At 34.6% G+C, this 20,448-nt stretch overlaps 2 protein-coding genes across 2 annotated transcripts; both read right to left on the reverse strand.

Moving 5' to 3' along the window:
- Positions 1–305: 305 nt before the first annotated feature.
- Positions 306–1,274, reverse strand: LOC144237782 (olfactory receptor 10AG1-like). The gene has a single exon (XM_077771481.1). The coding sequence runs from the start codon at positions 1,254–1,256 to the stop codon at positions 306–308; it is 951 nt and encodes a 316-aa protein (XP_077627607.1). The 5' UTR covers positions 1,257–1,274.
- A 12,907-nt stretch (positions 1,275–14,181) lies between these two features.
- Positions 14,182–15,114, reverse strand: LOC144237781 (olfactory receptor 10AG1-like). The gene has a single exon (XM_077771480.1). The coding sequence runs from the start codon at positions 15,076–15,078 to the stop codon at positions 14,182–14,184; it is 897 nt and encodes a 298-aa protein (XP_077627606.1). The 5' UTR covers positions 15,079–15,114.
- Between the last annotated feature and the right edge of the window lie 5,334 nt (positions 15,115–20,448).

The following is a 20,448-nucleotide window of genomic DNA, read 5'->3' on the forward strand; positions in this document are numbered from 1 at the left end:
GACTCCAATCCCTGGTCATAAGATACACTGAGATAACTATCATCGTATTGTTCAGGCCATCTCTTAAGTCACTCGTTCACAGTAGAGGAAAGATGGATCTTCAAATTGGATGGCTGTGATTTAAATAATCTGTACTTTGTATAGAAGCCCTTAAATTAATCCTATGACACTAAGGTTCCTTAATATAATGTGAGGTTGCTATGATGATATTAATGAACATTATTGAGGACTAAAACTAAAAAAATGTATTACTGTTGTCTCTGCAACATACAAGCAAATTCTTTCTACAATTTCAAGTATCTGAATCATATTAATAACTTCATTAGTAGTTTTCCTAGTGCTGCCATGATGTCTTTGTTCCTCAGAGTGTAGATAATGGGATTCAATGTTGGGATCAAAACGGTGTAGAAAAGAGAAATCAGTTTCCCAACTCCTTCAGATTGATTTGATTTGGGTCGCAAATAAGTGATAGTAGCCGTTCCATAAAATAAGACTACAACAATCAGGTGAGAAGAACAGGTGGAGAAGGCTTTAGCCCTCCCTTTGGCTGAAGACAATTTCAGAATGCTGCAGATGATTTTGCCATAGGAGACCACAATCAACAGAAATGGGACCATGATAAATATCACTGCAACCACATAGACTGCTATCTCATTCACAAATGTGTCCCCACAAGTAAGCTTGAATATTGGGGGGATGTCACAGAAGAAATGATTAATTACGTTAGACCCACAAAAGGGCAGAGAGAAAATCTGGCATGTTTGTCCAATTACAAATGGAACGTCACTGACCCAGGAGATAGTCACCAGCTGGACACACTTCCTGGGGTTCATGATTAGAGGGTAGTGCAGAGGGTTACAAATGGCCACGTAGCGGTCATAGGCCATCACTGTCAGCAGAAGACACTCTGAGCCTCCGAACATAAGGACAAAACACATTTGTGCTGCACAGGCAAGGAAAGAAATGTTTCCTTTCTGGGTCAACAGGTCGATGAGCATTCTGGGGATAGTGACTGTTACATAACAGATTTCTAAGAAGGAGAAATTACTAAGAAAAAAATACATAGGGGTCTGGAGAGCAGAGTCAATTCTTGTTATCAATATAATGATGCTATTGCACATCAGGATAGTTAGGTAGATGACTAAAAATATCCCAAAAAGAACCCAGTGGAGATTAGGAATATCAGAAAACCCCAAGAGGACAAATTCCACCAGTGTAGTAATATTGGAAATTTCTTTTTTTAATTGATTCTCCATCTGCAGACATAGTAAATTAAAGATGGTTAATTCATTAGCATTTTTGAACCACATTTTCCTCTCCTCTTAACTTCAGTAGATGCATGAACGTATTTATGTAATCTCTTATTTCTTGACTTTTCTAGGAAATGATATGTGAAATCTCACATGTGAAATCTCAAAAAAGAAATGATGATCACTTAAAATCAATTCCAGAAAGAAAAACCTAATATATATGTTTTATACTTGCAGGTAATAATAGAGTTAATGAGAAGTATACATTGTTTCTTTAGCATATTGTGCAGGAATAATATACAGTTATTGTACCCTTATTATGAGTGGAATTATGATACAGGCTTTTTCTATTGTTTTTGACTGGGTTCATTTCTTTTTTCTGTATTGGTTGGCATATTCCATCTTTTTTCAATTCGAACCTTTTAAAAAAAATGTTGTTGAATTCTTATTCAAAATGAATATGAAGTCTTCTCATTTTTATTCCAATGAGAATCAATTACTTAAACCAATCCTTTGTTCCTGTGGGAATAAGTATATGCAATATTATTCTACTTTATGTATCTCTCCCATTACTTCTGCTAAATACTGAGAGCATTAACTTCATCCCATCAATAACTTTCCCTATGAAGACATTCTATGCAAGGAGTGATAAATATCAATTAACCTTTAATTCAATCAAGAAAAAATAGCCCATTCCTCATAATATTTTCCATATATTCCTTTCTGTCTATGTAAGATTCTATGATCCACTGTCATTAAATTCATTGCAGCCAATTGCAACTCCCTTTCTTTATATTCTTTTCTTAATTTTATATATTAAAGTGCAACTTTGTTTACACCTAATTATTATTTATTCAGGATATGCAAATGGCTAGAGTGCAATAATGGGATGCACACACACATGTGCGTGCATGCACGCGCACACACACATACACACACACAACCTCACTTCACTTAAAATGTCATCTAACATCAGGCAGTTAACATTGCTTAACAATTCTGTTACACATTATTGATATTTGTTCTCCAACTTTCCAAACCAAATACGATATGTTTACCTACTTCATCAATCTACTACTCCCATCTCCACCATATATCCTGGTCAGCTGATGTTTTGCCTTATGAGTTTGGTAAATAAAAAGGAACAAATATTGTCTCATATTTTCATATTTCAATTAGAACTAGTTTTCAAAATTACCTAATCTGAATCATTTTAATTATTAGTATCATCATTGTTATTTTACATATATCTTATTTCACTTTCTTTTATCATTAAGAAAGGTTAGGAACTATACGGATTATGTTAAGTAGGGTAGGGATCCAGGGAAGGCTGCTTTTAAACATGCCAGAGTGGTACAATGATTAGTTTGCATTAAAGTTCCTTAAGAATCAGCCAGTGTAAGAAGAGCATTCTGAAACCCCCTATTTTTGTCCCTGGAAATCAGGAAATAAATTTCTGATGTGAAATCTACCCTTCCTGTACAATAAGTTAGAGAGAAATTCCTATCTTAATAAATAGAGAATTCAGGGTGGAATAAACCTATTTGAACAAATCTTGTTAGTTTTGGTAATTGACTACCCCAGTCCATATTCTGTTTGGAATTCCTTTGCTAAAATGTATAAAAGTGAAGCAGCTGAGTGGCTCATTTGGTTAAGTTACTGACTCTTGAGTTGAGCTGCGATCATGATCTCATAGTTTGTGGGATCAAACCCCGTATCCAGCTCCACACTGACAACATGGATCCTGCTTTGGATTCTCTCTCTCCCTCTCTCTCTGCCCCACCCAAACTTGTGTGCACTCTTTCTCTCTCTCTCTCAAAACAAACAAAAATAAAACATTTAAAAATGTATAAAAGCAACATGATCACATTTTTTGAGTCTCACTTTTTTTATTGGGCCTCTCTTCACACATAATTGAACTTCATTTTCTTCTTGTAATCTGTCTCATGTTAATTTAACTCAGAGACCTGTCAGAAGAATCTTGAAGGGTAGAGAAAAGTATTTCTTCTCCAAGAATAGTTAACTTATTTTCAGAAAAAAATCTCAGAATTTTATGTTTTTCTATTTTTGTTCTTTGTATCTTGAACCTCAAATTTAAAAGTATCCTTAGATAAAATATTCTAGAAGCACAATTATAGCTTACCTTTATGGATTTGCATGAAGCTATTTACGTGATTCTAGGTGTTTTGTAAATTATAAACTGTTTAAGTTCTTCTTTTGTGCCATTAATTGACTGTAATTCTCCAGTACTCTTGCTAGCTGCCAACATTAGGTGGTTTTTAAATAGGAAGTAGTCATACTTATCCTGGGGGACATCTTCTCTCGTGTATCATTTTGATTTCTAAGAGATGGCTTCTGTTTTGCAGTCATTACAGTTCTTTCTTTCTTTTTTTTTTTTTTTTAACTTTCTATGTAGATAACCTTTTCTCCTCTTTAGGTCCTTCTTGGCACAAAGCTCTCTCACTAAGGATGAGTTCCCTGGTAGATAAATTCCACTTACTTGTTAATGCTTTCTGAAACATTACTTTCAGAAAACAAAGTTGAAAAATCTGTCTATTACATTTCAGATCCTTCATAATTTTACTTTTTTAAATTTCTTTTCTGATTTGCTTTTCTTACTTTTATTCCTATAACTCATTCAGATCTAGATCATCCACAGCCTTAGAAAAATGTGCTGTATATTTTATCATATGAACATGGTATGTTTGGTTGTTAAATGCATTAGGTGGGCAGATCCCTTTTCAGAAGTGGAGACCTCTGTTCCTACAATAAGCTTTGTGGAAACTGAAGCAGGTCCTGTCTGCTGACAAATATCTAGATGGTTTTGTTCATGTTTATGGTGGGACATCAGGGAAAGTATCTAGCTACTTCCAAATGTGAACCACCTCAAAAATAATCATATTCAACAAAACTATTTAGGAAAGAAAGAAAAAAAATTCAAAATTTCCTGTCAAAATCTCTTTCCTGTATCAGCTACATGTAGGTAGGTATGACAATAAAATTATCATGCATAAAATTGCAAACCCAATATCTACTACTTGCAATTACACTTGTTTCTTCATTTTTGTATTTTTTTTGAGTATTTGTCAAAACAGTGCATTTCTATTTGTCAAAATAATATGTTTCCAATATTGTGTTTCACTTTTGTATTTTAAGCCTGATTATCTTCACTACAGCATATTTCTTATACAGTAGCTCTCGACACTTATTATTGTAACAGATATGATGTCGCTGAGGGATTTCACATTTATATACAAATAGGATGTTCATTCATGATTTGCCTCAAGGAAGATGTCAGTTACTTAGAAGCTGGGACAAATTGAATGTTCATCTCCTACTGGAGTAGACCGATTTAATCCCTATCCTGTCCTATTCTGAAATCAGAAAATTGAGGGCTTCTTTATTCAACTAAATATCACCATCACTCGAAAATTTTTAATTTAAAACTGAAACATGCCTTAGACATGTCAGTGGCTTCCCAAAATAGAAAAGCATCTTTCACTCTCGCCACAGTACAATTTTGTGGTCAGGAAATCGGCAACTAGGGTTTGTTGGTGCACCAGCGTCGCCCAGCTGGTTAAGCATGTGACTCTTGATTTCATGTCATGATCTCATTGTTCCTGAGGTTGAGCCCCACACTGGGTTCTGTGCTGACAGCACGGAGCCTGCCTGAGATTTCTCTCTCCTTCTCTTTCTACCCCTCCCTTACTCATGCATTTGCCCTCACTCTCTCTCGCTGTCTCTCCCTCAAAATAAATAAACAAAATAAAAGAAAGAAGAAACTGGTTACTTTCACCTAAGAATCCTATTTTCCCCTAAATTGTTCATCTCTAAAGTTCCTTATTGGACCTTCAGTGTTCACACAGCTGAGAATTAAAGATAGACAGAACAAGAAGGAAGCAAATTTAATCGTAAGAGCCTCAACACAGAAGTCACATCACTTCTATACTTGTGCTTTTGTAGAAGCCAATGACACGGTCTAATGTAGATATAAGAGGCCTAGGGAATATTGTTTATAATATATCGAAGAAATGGAAATATATTTGGAAAGCAGCAAGCTGGACTGCCGCAGTCCTCACTTCTGTGTCGCTAACAACATGTTATATCTTGCTATAACTTGTGAACCTTTACCTTTTTTTTTTTTAAGAGAGAGTGCACACAAACACACACAAGTCAGTGGTGAGAGACAGGAGAGAGAGAGAATCTTAAACAGGTACCAGACTCAGTGTGGAGCCCAAAGTGTGGCTTGATCTCACAACCCTGAGATCATGACCTGAACCAAACTCAAGAGTCTGATGTTTAACCGACTGAACCACGCAGGTGACTCAACATGTAAACCTTTATTTAAAAAAAAAAAACAAAACTTTTTAACATTTATTTATTTTTGAGACAGAGAGAGAACACAAGCTGGGGAGGGTCAGAGATAGAGGGAGACAGAATCTGAAACAGGCTCCAGGCTCTCTGAGCTGTCAGCACAGAGCCTGATGCGGGGCTCGAACCCACAGACTGCGAGATCACGACCCGAGCCGAAGTCCGACACTCAACCGACTGAGTCACCCAGACACCCCTCAACATGTAAACCCTTAAACTGAAGTTCTAGCATGACATTTACATAACAGTATTAATGGTATATATCTATATTGTAGCTTTCTAAAAAGATATATTTATGTCTAATGCAATATCATATTATTTTATTCTTTGCTTGTTTTCAAAGTTTATTTATTTATTTTGAGAATGAGAGAGGGAGGGAAAGGGAGAAAGAACAAGTATGTGTGGGGGCGGAGGGTAGAGAGAGAGAGAGGGAAAGAATCTCAAGCAGACCTCATGCTCAATCTCAGGATCCATGAGGTCATGATCAGAGCTGAAATCGTGAGTCAGATGCTTAATAAATTGAGCCACCCCAGCACCCCGATTTTCATTCTTAAATTAGCAATATTATTGGAGCAGAGTTTACATAAAATAAAGTACAACTTTTAAAATACATTCAATGAAATTTGAAATTTAAAAATTTTTTAATGTTTTATTTATTTCTGAGAGAGAGAGAGAGAGATAGTGTGAACAGGGGAGGGTCAGAGAGAGAGGAAGACACAGAATCTGAAACAGGCTCCAGGCTCTGAGCTGGCTGTCAGCGCAGGGCCCGACATGGGATTCGAAACCACGAACCTGAGATCATGACCTGAGCCGAAGTCCAACGTTTAACCGACTGAGCTGCCCAGGTACCCCTGAAATTTGAAATTTGATGAAATCTAATGAGCCTATACTCTTGTGAAAGTATCAGAACAATCAAAATACAGAACATTCACATCATCTTGAAACATTCCATTGTGCAGCTTCACAGTCTGTTTTCCTTTTACCTCCAACCCCAGGGAACCACTGGTCAGATTTCTGTAGCTTTAGATTATTCATAATCAGTTAGAATGTCCTCTTTTATTCTGGGATCTTTGCCTAGTGTAAGGACTTTAAGATTCAATTCATCTGTGTTGTATATATCAATAATTCATTGATTGCCATTGCAGAATTCAATACCTTGATAAATATACTTCAGTGTGTTCACCCATTCATCTGGTGATCGGATTTTAGTTGTTTCTATCACATAGAGCTTTGTTGTACATATTTCTGAACAAGTTTTTGGAGTAGGGAGTATATTTTCATTTATTTGGGGTAAATATTTAGAAGTGAAATGGTTGGGTTGGGTTGTAGGTGTGATGTGCAGTCTTTTAAGAAACGGTAAAACTATTTTCCATAATGATTTTAACATTTTGCACTTCCACCAGCAGTGTAGGAGAGTAATAATAGCTTGACACCTTTTCCAACACATGGCATTAAAGTTTTCACTTTTTGCCATCTTAATGGATGAGTTGTGGTATTTCATTATGGTTTTGATTTGCATTTCTCTTATGACAAGTATGTGCATATTTTTACGTTCTTATTGCCTATTTGTATGCTCTTTTGATGAAGTGCTCATTCATTCCATTTGCTCTCCCCCCTCTCCCACCGTGGTGGTCAGTATTATTGGGTGGCAAGTATTCTTTATGTATTCTGGATACAAATTCCTTGTCAAAAGTGCATATGAAGAATGTTTCCACCTAATACAATGTTCAGTTTGATTCTGAAATGACTTAAATGTCTATTTAATTCATAATCATTGCTCTTAAAAGGGAAAATTTATATTTAAAAGAAAAAAATCTAGTCTTTATGTATCACTTTTAGAAATGGTAGCATTTAATATAAATAGTATCACTCATTAATTAAATATAATGGTGTTTGGTGCTAAATAAAATATAATTGTGGGGTGTCTGGGTGACTTAGTTAATCATCTGGCTCTTGATTTTGGCTCAGGGCAAGATCTCATGATTCATGGGATTGAGCCCCACTTTGGACTTTGTGCTGACAGCAAGGACTCTGCTTGGGATTTTGTCTCTCCCTCTGCCCCTCTCTTTGCCTGCTTCCTCTCTCTCTCTCTCTAAAAGAAAAAAAAATTAAATGAAATGTAATTGCATCCAACTTTTGGTAATCAAATCATCAATGTATGACATGAAGTACATAAGATTTGTGTATTTTTTTCTCTGCATGAAGACTAAGTACAAAGAGTAATCTTATCCTGAGTGTTGCCACAAAATTATCTACATTACTATTCTTTATTTTGAATGTATAAGTTCTTATTAATATAGGAAAATAAAATTTAACGTTCTAATATTTCTATTTTAAATCCACACATTAATTACTTGGAAGAGTTCATATGATTAAGAGAATGTGTAACAATAATCTAAATCAGTTAGGTATTAGTCACTATTAACATATGGACCTAATCTTCAGCCATGTTTGCATACTTAATATAAATTAGCTTCTTAAACCTTGAAATTTATTTTAAAACCAGCATTAAACTGAAAATGAACTTTCACTATTTTATATAACTTTAACTTCGTAAAATACTTTTTTTTTTCTTTTAATAATGCTTCTTGGATTCCTTAAGAGTTGGCGACTTTATTAGCTGGATTGTTTTATTTTATTTTATTTTATTTTGATTAATTTTTTATTTTATTTTAGATAGAGACAAAGGGAGAGCCCAAGCAAAGGAGAGGGGCAGAGGGAAGGAGAAACTTGAGCAGACTCCATGTTCAATGCAGAGTCCATCATGGGGTTTGATCTCATGACCCTGGGATCATGATCTGAGCCAAAATCAAGAGTCAGACACTTAACTGGCTGAGCCACCAAGGCACCTCTGGATTGTTTTATTTTAAAGCTCTTCTTAAAATAGCATGGAGATGAAAATGAATAAATATCATGCTTATTTGTTACAATATTGACCTAGAATGAAGTTTTCCTCTTTTGCCATTTACTATTTGACAAGAATTTACCAAGTATTCAAGTTTTCAGTATTTCAAATATCAGGAAAAAAAAAACAGCAGAAAAGAAAAGAAAAAGTGAGCCAACTAGATGAAGAAACATCTAAATATATGAGAAGATGCTCAGCTTTGTTTATGAAAAAGGAAGAAATTTTAAACTATAGAGATTCAGTTTATTTAAAAAAATTGACAGTTCTATGCAGTCAATTGGGACAACACATTATTTACACTGATTGTACAGGTGAAATGCACAAGTCCTGTGGACAGGGACCAGCCATTGACCCCTATCTTAGTTGTGTTCACTGTGAATCAAACCAGCTTGCATGTGTTGTGAGTTTATGCAATTAAAGAAAAAAGTTTATTTTAGTTTTGAGACAGAGAGAGACAGAGTGCAAGAAGGATTCGAGCTTTCCGCACAAAGTCCAACATGGGATTCAAACCCACCAACTGTGAGATCATGAACTGAGCCACAGTAAGACATTTAACTGACTGAGCCACCCAGGTGTCCTGAATTATGCAGTTTTGAATTTGTTTTTGCAAAATATGGTAAGCCTATTAAATGGGATCACGTCGGTTATCTCACTCTGACTTAATGAGTCTTCAGTTTGTTATTGTCATCTATTCTTTTTCCTTCCACAGCTATCCGATGTATTCCAAAGAGGACTTTTATAGTTTATTCAAAATTTGCGTGTTGGTTTCATCAGGAAAATGGGCCTGCTGTGACCATGTACATTACCACCAGAAATGGAGAGTATTTTTTATTTGTTTTAAATGTTGGAAATCATATGTGACTGTTTTAAGTATGTCCATTTTACATGTTTGATTCATTTATCCAAAACAATTCAGTGGCATCACCAATGTTGAATCACATGATTTTTGGTCAATTATGATTTTTTGAGGAAAAGAGCAACTGATTTTACTGACTAGGTTTCAGGCTAAGACAGAAGCATGCCATTAAAAGAATAAAGAGCATTATGGTTTTGTTTTCATTACCAGCAAAATGTGTTCAGTGAAGAAAATTTAGACAAAAAGGGAAAAAAACTAAAGCCACAAAACTCTCTTGTGTGTGAACATTCTGGTATATTTCTTCCATCTTTTTAAACATAGTTATGTTTGATTTAAATTTTATGCCCTGCAGAAAAATTTGTAAATTATCCGCCATGTGAATCCTTACAAAGGAAACATCCTCATAACCACGATTTAAGTCAGCTATGGGAAAATATAAAGGATGTAGATGCCTCCTTCATACCACTGCCCAATGGGAGCCATTCAATTAGTAGTCATCCCAAAATACTATCATTTAACATTACCTAAAAGGACATATACACTATGTTGATGACCTACTTTGTTCACTGATATACATCATTCAGGTTATGTCTAATTGTGTTTCTTTTTGATATTTCATCTCTGATTTTCCTTTGTGTGAAATTTACACAGTTATGTTTCAATTTTAATTTGATAAGTGTTTGCTCTTATGAAGGGTACTAAAATTAACATTCTTGAGGTATCCTCAGCACACATGTGTAACCAATTCTGCTGGAAATATACTTAAGAGTAGGATTATCTAGATGAGGGTGGAATCTAAATCGGGATCAATTCACACACTGGCATCAGATGAGAGTTTCCTTGGCTCCACATTTTTTGCATATTTTCTATGATCATATTTTTCTTATTTTTTTTCTTTTTTCATTTTATTTCATTTTTATTTTCGTCATGGTAAGTGTACTTTTCAATCCCCATCCCTTATGTTACCCATCCCGCCACCCATCTCCTCTCATAACTGTCAGTTTGTTCCTTATAGTTATGAGTCTGTTTCTTGGTTTCTCTCTCTCTCTCTTTTTTCCTTTGCTTATTTGTTTCGTTTCTTAGGTTATACCTATGAGTGAGATCATATGGCATTTGTCTTTCTCTGACTACCTTATTTTGCTTAACATTATAACCTCTAGCTCCATCCATTTCATCGTAAATGGCAAGGTTTCATTCTTTTTATGGCTGAATAATATTCCATTGCATATTTATATCACATCTTCTTTATTCTTTCACCTATAGATAGACCCTTAGGCTGCTTCCATAGTTCAGCTATTATAAATAATATTGCAATAAATATAGGGGTACATGTATCCTTTTCAATTAGAGTATTTAAATCTTTGGGTAAACACCTAGTAGTGTAATTACTGGGTTGTATGGCAAGTTTTATTTTTAATTTTTTGAGGAACCCCCATACTGTTTTCCACAGCAGTTGCCCTAGTTTATATTCCCTCCAATAGTGCAAGAGGGTTCCTTTTTCTCCAAATCCTTGCCAACACTTTGTTGTTTCTTATGTTTTTGATTTTAGCCATTCTGACAGGTTTGATGTGGTATCTCATTGTGATTTTCATTTCCCTGATGATGAGTAATGCTGAATATATTATCATATGTTTGTTGGAAAAATGTCTGCCATGTCTTCTTCCTGTTTTTAATCAGCTTATGTATTTTGAGTGTATTGAGTCATATCAGTTCTTTATATATTTTGACACTAACTCTTTGTCTGATATGCCACTTGCAAATATCTTTTCCCTTTCAGTAGGTTGCCTTTTGTTTTGTTGATTATTTCCTCCGCTCTAGAGAGAATTTTTATTTTGATATAGTATGATCAGTATTTTTCAATTTTTTCACTCTGATAGGTATTTCATGGATCTCATTTGGTTATTACTTGTCTTTCACTGATTACTAATGAGTTACTTTATTTTGTTTCCTGGCCATTGGGATTACCCTCTTCCTATTCAAGTGTGTCCATGACCTGTGTATGTGTTGGGGTCTCTATTATGTAACACTCCTCTCTTTATCTATTGTTGAATTCTGTTCTTCTGTCTGAATTCTCAGTTTTATAGTGAGTCATGATGACCAAGAGAGTAAGTCTTTCCACTTTGCTTTCCTCAATAGTGGTGTGGCTATTGTTGGCTGTCTTCACTTCCACAATAGTTTTAGAATCAGCTTGATATGTTACACATACACACTTCACACAAACAGGTATGATTGTATTGTATTTCATTGAATTTGTGGCTCATATTGGGGAAAACTCATATTGTCAATATTGAGTTTTAATCCATGAACATGTCATTGCAATCTGTTCACTTATTTAGCTAAAATTTCCCTCAAATTGTCTTATAGGGTACTTCTGTCCTTTTTTTTCTAATTAGATTTACTCTTAAGTATTTGGTACATTTGATCCTATTACATAGTGCTTTTAATATGAACTTATGTTTGTTTCTTTTATGTGAAAATCAACTGATTTTATTTATTGACTATGTACTCAGTACATATTTTGAATTAATTTATTAACTTTAGTAATTGTAGTGTAGATTCTGGAATATTTCTATATCTACATTTATGTAGTCTGCCAGTAATTAGTTTAATGTCCAGCTTTCCATTTCTCATATTGTTTCTAGTATCACCAGTAAAATGATGAATTTAAACTGTAAGAGAAAGCATCCTTTTCTTGATCCCAACTGCAGAAAGACCAATTTCTTTGTTTTTCCACATAATTATGTTCATCAGCCCACATCCCAACACACACCTCTTCCTTATTGCCATGTATATGTGTTGCACCTTATGTGAACTAGTGAGTATGGGACCCTTCCCTTCCTTTTTCTTATCATTTTTTCATTGTCTGACCTTAGTTCCCATTTTAAACTTAATGATATGTAATTTTCTGTTCTCCAGACGAGAGTCCTATTGGTAAGATAATGAAGACACTATAATGCCATTATTGATGGAAAATATTCTTTAATCTCTGATTACCCAAACTAAATTAAAAAGTGTTCTATTATCAATGCAATCTCAATCACTTTACTGTACTTGATTTGCTTCATAATTTTAGACTAAACTATCTTATTAATGTACTTATCCAAGTGTTTAATTGTTTCACCCCATGCCTATGTAAGCTATATAAGAACTAGATTATTTTCCTCTGGAATGCACCATGGTAACCATTTCATATAGTAATATGAAGTTGTTTGAAACATTACAGATCAGAACAGTTAGTGACCACAGTCAGTGTCACATGGAACGGCATAAGCACCCAGTGGGTGTCTCCTCAATTCCTGATGTATGTGCTCATGAAGTACAATAAAGTGATGCTGTTCTAAGCTGCAAACCTTGGATTTGGTTTGTTATGCAACAATAGGAAACTGAAACAGGGCACATCAAACTGGTTACAAAACCGACTTTTCTTCCGTTATTTCTCTAGATGAATAATATGTTAGAGTCACAGCTGCTGTCACTGTCATTGACCATCCTCTCCTCTGAGATGAGTACCTTAATCTTTCTCTGTTTTTAGATGTTTTCATTGATGCCATGTTGTTTCCTTAAACAAGAGAACTGGCTGATGGACAAATTATGGCTACAGTTTAAACATATATTAAGTAAATAGAAATATGGGCTTAACAACAATGAATTAAAACAATCTTATACAGTCTGCATTATTTTCCAATCAAGTTTGATTGAAAATGGATCCCAATAGATTTCCTATATTTTAATGGGAAATATCTGAAGAAATACAAGACTTTTGCTTCTTTTGTTTGTTTAGTATAATGATTCTCTTTTCTCAGTTACCATAATTTTCATCCAAACAGACTTGGCACAAAAGTGCAGTAAATAGTTGAAGCACTTCTATATTAGTGTCAATTATATACTCCATCAAAAGAATAAAAATAAAATAAAGCAAGTAACTTTGCCTTGAGTGAATCTATGTGGGGACAAAATAGTTCAATCTCACACATACTGTATCTTGAATCTATGACGCATTCAGATTTTTTGCATTAGTAAAAAATAAAGTTAAAAATGATCAGAATGTCATTGATCGTGATTCAACCATTTACAAAGCATGTTACAACAAAGAGAAAAGAAGGCTGACAGTAAAAAAGCAGACAGTATAAGATTCATTGCCATAGGATCAATTTTAAAGTCTCAATTTGCAGAAGTTTGTTTGTTTGTGCCTTTCCTCAAGTGTCCTCTAAATCATGATGAGGCAAATTCAGTTTGCTGAATGGCAAAATGTCTAAAATTATAAGCATACAGCCATTTAGCAAAAATTCTCCAAAGGCTTACCATATCTGGTATCCTTTACAATCTTATAACTTTATAAGAAGAAAATAAAAGACAGTTACATAAAAGGGAAAGTATCAAAAACATTCACTACACTTTTTTTTTAGTTGCTAGTTCCTGAAATAAAGCCTTTATGCTCTAAATTTGAACTATAGTTTTTAGTGGAGAAAAGTATATGACATCAATTACTAGATAAGACATACAACATTTTTCAGTCAAAAGTGCCCATCACTAGTAACTTTGAAGGAGGAGTAAAGTGGTGCCTGGAATAGAGGATTGGCTGGATAATTAGCTTCTTAATTTCTTATCAGCAGGGCAAAAGTGTGGATATAATCCTGATATCAGGGAGTCCAGCATAAAACAAACTTAGCAATGAGTAAAGATAATCAATGTATAATAAGGTAGGAAAGCAAACTGAACATTAATTTTTGATTACACAATGGCAGGGTTAAATTAGAAAACAGACAATAAGTTCAAATCAGAAGCTAATACATTAAACATTAAGGTAACAATTTCTTCAAGGCCATCATGGCATCCTTATTTCTCAAAGTGTATATCATGGGATTAAACATTGGGGTGATAATGGTATAGAAAAGAGAGAGAAACTTGTCTGCTCTGGAAGAATGTTTAGATTTGGGCTGTAAGTATGTGATGATTGCAGATCCAAAGAACATTGCCACAACTGTGATATGAGATGAGCAGGTGGAGAAAGCTTTGGTGCGTCCTGCTGCTGATGGCAACCTCAGAATGGTGGAGATGATTTTGATGTAGGATCCAAGTATCAACAGAAAAGGGATCATAACAAAAAGCACAGCGACTGTAAAGACTAACATCTCATTCAGGAATGTGTCCCCACAGGCAAGTTTGAGTAGTGGGGGGATGTCACAGAAGAAGTGATTGATTTGGTTAGACCTGCAAAATGGCAGAGAGAAAATCTGGTATGTCTGCCCTGTCTCCACTGGAACCCCAGTGATCCAGCAGGCAGCCACCATCTGGACACAGACCTTATGGTTCATAACTAAAGGATAGTGCAGAGGGTTACAAATGGCCACGTAGCGGTCATAGGCCATCACTGTCAGAAGGAGGCACTCTATGTGTCCAAGTGTAAGGACAAAACTCATTTGTGTTGCACAGGCAAACAAAGAAATATTTCTTTTCTGAGTCCAAAGGTTTGTGAGCATTCTAGGAAGAGTGACAGATACAAAACAGATTTCCAAGAAAGAAAAATTACTAAGGAAAAAATACATGGGAGTCTGGAGAGCCTGGTCAACCATGGTTATGAGAATAATGACACCATTTCCCATCAGAATTACCACATAGACAAAGAAAAATATTACAAAAAGAAATATTTGAAAATTGGGAATATCAGAAAATCCCAAAAGAACAAATTCCATCATTGAAGTGAGATTTACTTCTGCTGGTTTTTTTCCATCTGTGAAAGTAGTGAAATTATCCATTTAGCTTTCTGAGGCTGTTTTCTAATTTTATGGACTAAAGGAACTTGGGAAAATTAGCACATAAAATTTCCATTGTTTACTAATTTTCATCTTTTTATATCCTGGGAGTAGAATACAACAGAGGTCTAATGGAGAAACTCTAAATATACCAACATATTTAATATTTAGTACAAGGTTAGAATTTGAATGAAACTGATGTGTTCTAGGATTGTTAATTTTTAATTTTTGTATGTTTGTTTGCAGAGAAAATTAGTCCATTTTACCCATTATATTAACAAATAGAATCCTGAGACAGAAATCTTTACATCACTTTTTCTTAGTGGGATGTTACCACCAAATTTTGACTTGGATTTTTTTGGTAATTTCTCAATTCTTCCATGAAGTCTTCCTCTTCTTCATTTTGTTTGTTTGTTTGTTTGTTTGAGATTGAGAGAGAGAGAGCAAGAGTATGAGCAGGGAGAGGCAGAGGGAGAGAAAAAGAGAATCTTAAGGAGGCTCCATACCCAGCATGGAGACCCAGGCAGGGTTCTGTGTCACAACTGTGAGATCATGACCTGAGTCAAAATCAAGAGTAGGTCGCTTAACTAACTTAGCCACTTAGATGCCCCCATGAAGCCTTTTCCAAGTACAAGCATGCCTTCCCATCCACACCACACAGCTGTAGCTCTTATTATTTGTGTATGCAATTTTTTTTGGAACCATTCTGGTTTCACTTATTTATCAATATAAAATAAGCAAAAGGGTCATCAGATATTATAATGCACGGTCTTTTATTTATCTTATCCAAACATGCAGCAGGTGTTTGAGAAATGTTTTCTGACCTATCCATTATTAATAATGATAATATTGAAGGTATTACATGGATAATATAATTTCTGAAACTCTGACTAGTGAACTGGCCATCAGATGACTTGCTAACTGCCATTGGTCATTGTAATTAAAAAATTCTCATTTTAATAATATATCAGAAATGAAAAACAAAAATCATAATTGAATGCTATAAATTATTATGTCATTATTAGACAGTTTCCAAAAACATCAAAGGCAAAAATATATATCTTAGCTAGAAAGTGAGCAAGTACATTGTGATCATGAGTAATTGAGACATTCAGACTCAATTATCTACTCGGGTATTGAGATATAGGTGGACAATATAGAAATTTAAACACAAAAGGCAATTATATTATACCATTACATAATATCTGGGAAAACAAAAGTCAAAAATGATTTTAACTAAGCTACCATTGTGTTGATCAAGTGCTTGCAATAAGATATCTCATTTAGTCTAAAATAATCTTCTTGAATTGAGTGTTGATTTCCTCATGGTATATTATAGATTTATTATCTGTGATATTAAGCAATTATTTAAACTTTCTTATTTTTGCTTCTTCATTTGTAAGAAATGAATGGAACATATTGATAACATTATTACCTATCAAATTAAACTGACCACTTATTAGTTGAGATTAATTACACTTATGATTATATTTTGTTCTTTGACTCTACTCTCTAGGGTTATAGTGCATTGCCTAGCAAAATTATATATAATAGAGTTATTGTGTCCCTTTGTTGGTGATCATTTAATTCCACTCTTCTCTTTCATTTGGGCCAGGACTAGTGAAGAGAAGGAGGCTCTAGAGAGTGAACTTAAGAGGGGATCAGTCATACTCATGTCTGACCCTGCACTTGTACAGATATATCTCGTGTGAGTGCCTCCTTGGCTATTGCACCCTCATGTCTGTTGGATCACCATGAGTCCCACCCAGTGCATTCTCATGTCTCCATCCTGACGGGATTGGACATTACCTACCAAATTTAGCATCAGTGCAATGTTATAGGTAAGGATACAGTCCTTCGCAGATGGAAGGAGTTGAAACATGGCCGTACCACTGTTAGTTGTGTGAGCTCATACAAGTTACTCAGTTCTCTCAGCTAAGAGTGAGGCAGTGCTGTTCCAATGCTTTGGGTTATGCGAATTAACCATTTAACATATGTAAAAACTTTAAGAAGCCCTGGTATTTATACAAGTTGACACAAGTGCTAGTTATGACTGTTATAATTAAAAACTAAGTTTTATTCTACTCAGCTTTACTCAGAGTTCTACACAACTCGAAAAAATACCTTGTAAATACCTTCTCTTTGTATCACACTTTTATTATAAAAAGGGAAATGAAATTTTATTTCATCAAATATTATAAGAATTCCAAATAATTCAACACTTAAAATGTAAGTTCTCTATGAATTTTCTCCCTATANAATTCCTTTGGTTTTCTTTATTTCACTGACACTAAATTATGTGAGGAGTAAAGGCTGTAATTATTTTCTTGCTTGGGATCATATAAATCTAAAAAACAAAATACAACATACCTAACACGGGACTCAGTATTCAATTCTACAATGAACTGATTCTAAATGTAACCATTGCTCTTAAAAGGGGGAGAGGGTAAGAATTAATACACGAAAGAACAAAAGATCCTAAGGTTCATGTATCACTTTTAAGAATGATTGTATTTAGTTTAAATAATTTTGCTCTAGTGACCTCAATTTAACAGCCTCCAGTACTGAATAAAACAATTTCTAGTTGAACAAACCTAACTTTATGAGTTATCAAGGTAAAACATGAAACATGTAAGATTTGCCTATGTTATTCTCATAAAGGAACAAAGTAGAAAGCGCAAATTTTTACTCTGCATACTCTCTCAAANCTTATAAATGTTTAATATGTATTCATCAAGAAAAATAAAACTTAATTTTTTAATACAGCCTTTTTTTTAACTCAAGCCTCTGTTCCCTGGAAAAATCCAAATGATTGAGGGACTGGGTGACATTATTCTAAATCAGTTTGATATTGGTCATATCAACATTTTCAGATCTTCTTCAGTTATGTTTTTATATTGAATATTAGTTAGCAGCTTAAACCTTATAATTAATTTTAAAAACATTTATTTTTCTTTATTTTAAAGAAAAAATATTCCTTGGATTCTTCTAAAGTTGTAATTTTATTAATTGGATTGTTTTACTTATTGATTGATTGATAGATTTAACATTTATTCATTTTTGAGAGACAAAGACAGAGTTCAAGTAGAGGTGCAGCAGAGATAGAGAGAGACACAGAATCTGAAGCAGGCTCAGGCTCTGACCTGCCAGCACAGAGCCCGACACTGGGCTTGAACTCACAAGCCATGAGATCATGCCCTGAGAAGAAGTTGGATGCTTAATCAACTGACCACCAAGGCACCCCAATTTACTTATTTATTTTAAATGGTTATTTTATTTTGTGGGGTTGAGAGAGAGATAGTTTGTGTGCACAAGTGGGGGAGGGACAGAGAGAGAGAGAGGAAGAGAGAGAATCCCGAGCAGGCTCTGTCCTGTCAGTGTAGAGATTGAGCCACCCAGAGGCCCTTGGGTTATTTTAGTTTAACTTTTATTAAAATATTATCGAGACTAAACTTAAAGAATAAATGTGTACTTATTACCAGATCTTAGCTCAAAATAAAGTTTTCTCTAATATTTATTTACCATATTTACAGAAAATATATCAGGTATTGAAATTTTCAGTATTTCAAAGAGACTTAATATTACTATTTACTATCATTATTCAACTGTAAATTATATTAATATCAGGACCATATAATATTTGCTTGAATATGACACATTTGCTATCTTATATTAAATATTGTTTTAAGTTTGAGTATATTATGAACTAAAGCTTCTAAAATATAAAATAGTTCATATTTACCTTTCTCATTTGGGATGATGCTGATTTTTTTCCTCACTGTAGAGGGTTTAAACATTTATATTACTTTAGATGAAATCACTTATTCCATCAAAGACATTCAACTACCTTACAATTGTTCTGTTCTTTCTGAAACAAAGCGCTCCTTAAATAAAACTTGTTTATCCTTTGGGATCTCTCCAGGAAGACACACTTAAACTTTTAATTAAAGCATCACTTTGGGATTCTTATGATTTGTTACATTTCATTTTCTTCCAAATAGCTCTCACTCTACCCGAAACACTTTCTCTTCAGCCTTTTTGTGGAATACAGTGCGCAACACATTTTATTTCTTACCTACGAATGGGGTGCTGAGCCACATCTTCAGGATCATCTAACATTGACACACAGCCAATTCCTACTCGTCCATGAAGGCAAACGTCCACATTGAGCTTTTGTTTCTATTAAATGAGCTCCCATCACACTTTTCTGAACCATTTTTTCTTTCATATTCTCTGTGATAGTAGATCCTATAATCTATATTCAGCGCCCTGCTTATGTAATCCTTATAAATGTCCTGATGACAAATATTTTAATGTATAAAACTGATAATTTATTGACTTTTTCATGAACACCAAGGCAGCCTGAGAGCTAGATGTTGGATATATTATACCTGGTTTAAAAAATTAATTTTGGAACCAATGTGAGTATTGATGGGGGGGAGTCTTTAATACAATATTTTGACATCTTCTAATTTCTTTTCAAGTGTGAACCCACTTTTAAGTGGAAACACTACAAAACATTGTGTAGGATAATAAATTATTTAAATTTTCTAACTAAGGGAGTGGTAAAGATGCCAGGAAGAGTTGGGGTCCTCTAGGCTTTCATTCTGGAAAAGGCAATTGTTTCTAAAACCTAGGTTGTTTAAGAATCCTGGCTTGAGTTGTGCATGGGTGGCTTAGCTGGTTAAGCATCTAACCAACTTCAGCTCAGGTCATGGTCTCATGGTAGGTGAGTTAAAACCCTGCATTGGATGAGCTTGAGACCCACTTCAGGATTTTCTCTCTCTACCTCTCTCTTTCTGCCCCTCACTCACTCATGCTCTTTCTCTCTCTCTCTCTCCAAATACACACATACATACATACATACAAAGAGTCCTGGCTTGACATCAATTTCTCATGTCAAAAATAGAATGTTACTGGGGTGCCTGGGTGGCTCAGTCGGTTAAGCATCCGACTTTGGCTAAGGTCAGGATCTCATGGTTCATGGTTTGAGCCCCACATTGGGCTCTGTGCTGACAGGAGCTCAGAGCCTGGAACCTGTTTTGGATTCTGTATCTCCCTCTTTTTCTGACCCTCCCCTGTTCACGCTGTCTCTCTCTCTCTCTCTCTCTCAGAAATAAATAAAACATTTAAAAAAGTTTAAAAAATCGAATGTTATTTTCTATTACTTAGTAAATAGTGATTTTAAGGGTTAATGATTAAGAAGACAACAAAGATATTAAAATATTTCCAAGAGCGGGAACCCCTATAGAAATGTGATAAGGGTGAGTAATTAAGAAAGCTAATTACAAAGTATCAGAAACACATCTCCAA

This window comes from Crocuta crocuta, unplaced genomic scaffold (assembly GCF_008692635.1).
Source record: "Crocuta crocuta isolate KB4526 unplaced genomic scaffold, BGI_CrCroc_1.0 scaffold1047, whole genome shotgun sequence".
In the NCBI taxonomy this organism is placed as follows: domain Eukaryota; kingdom Metazoa; phylum Chordata; class Mammalia; order Carnivora; family Hyaenidae; genus Crocuta; species Crocuta crocuta.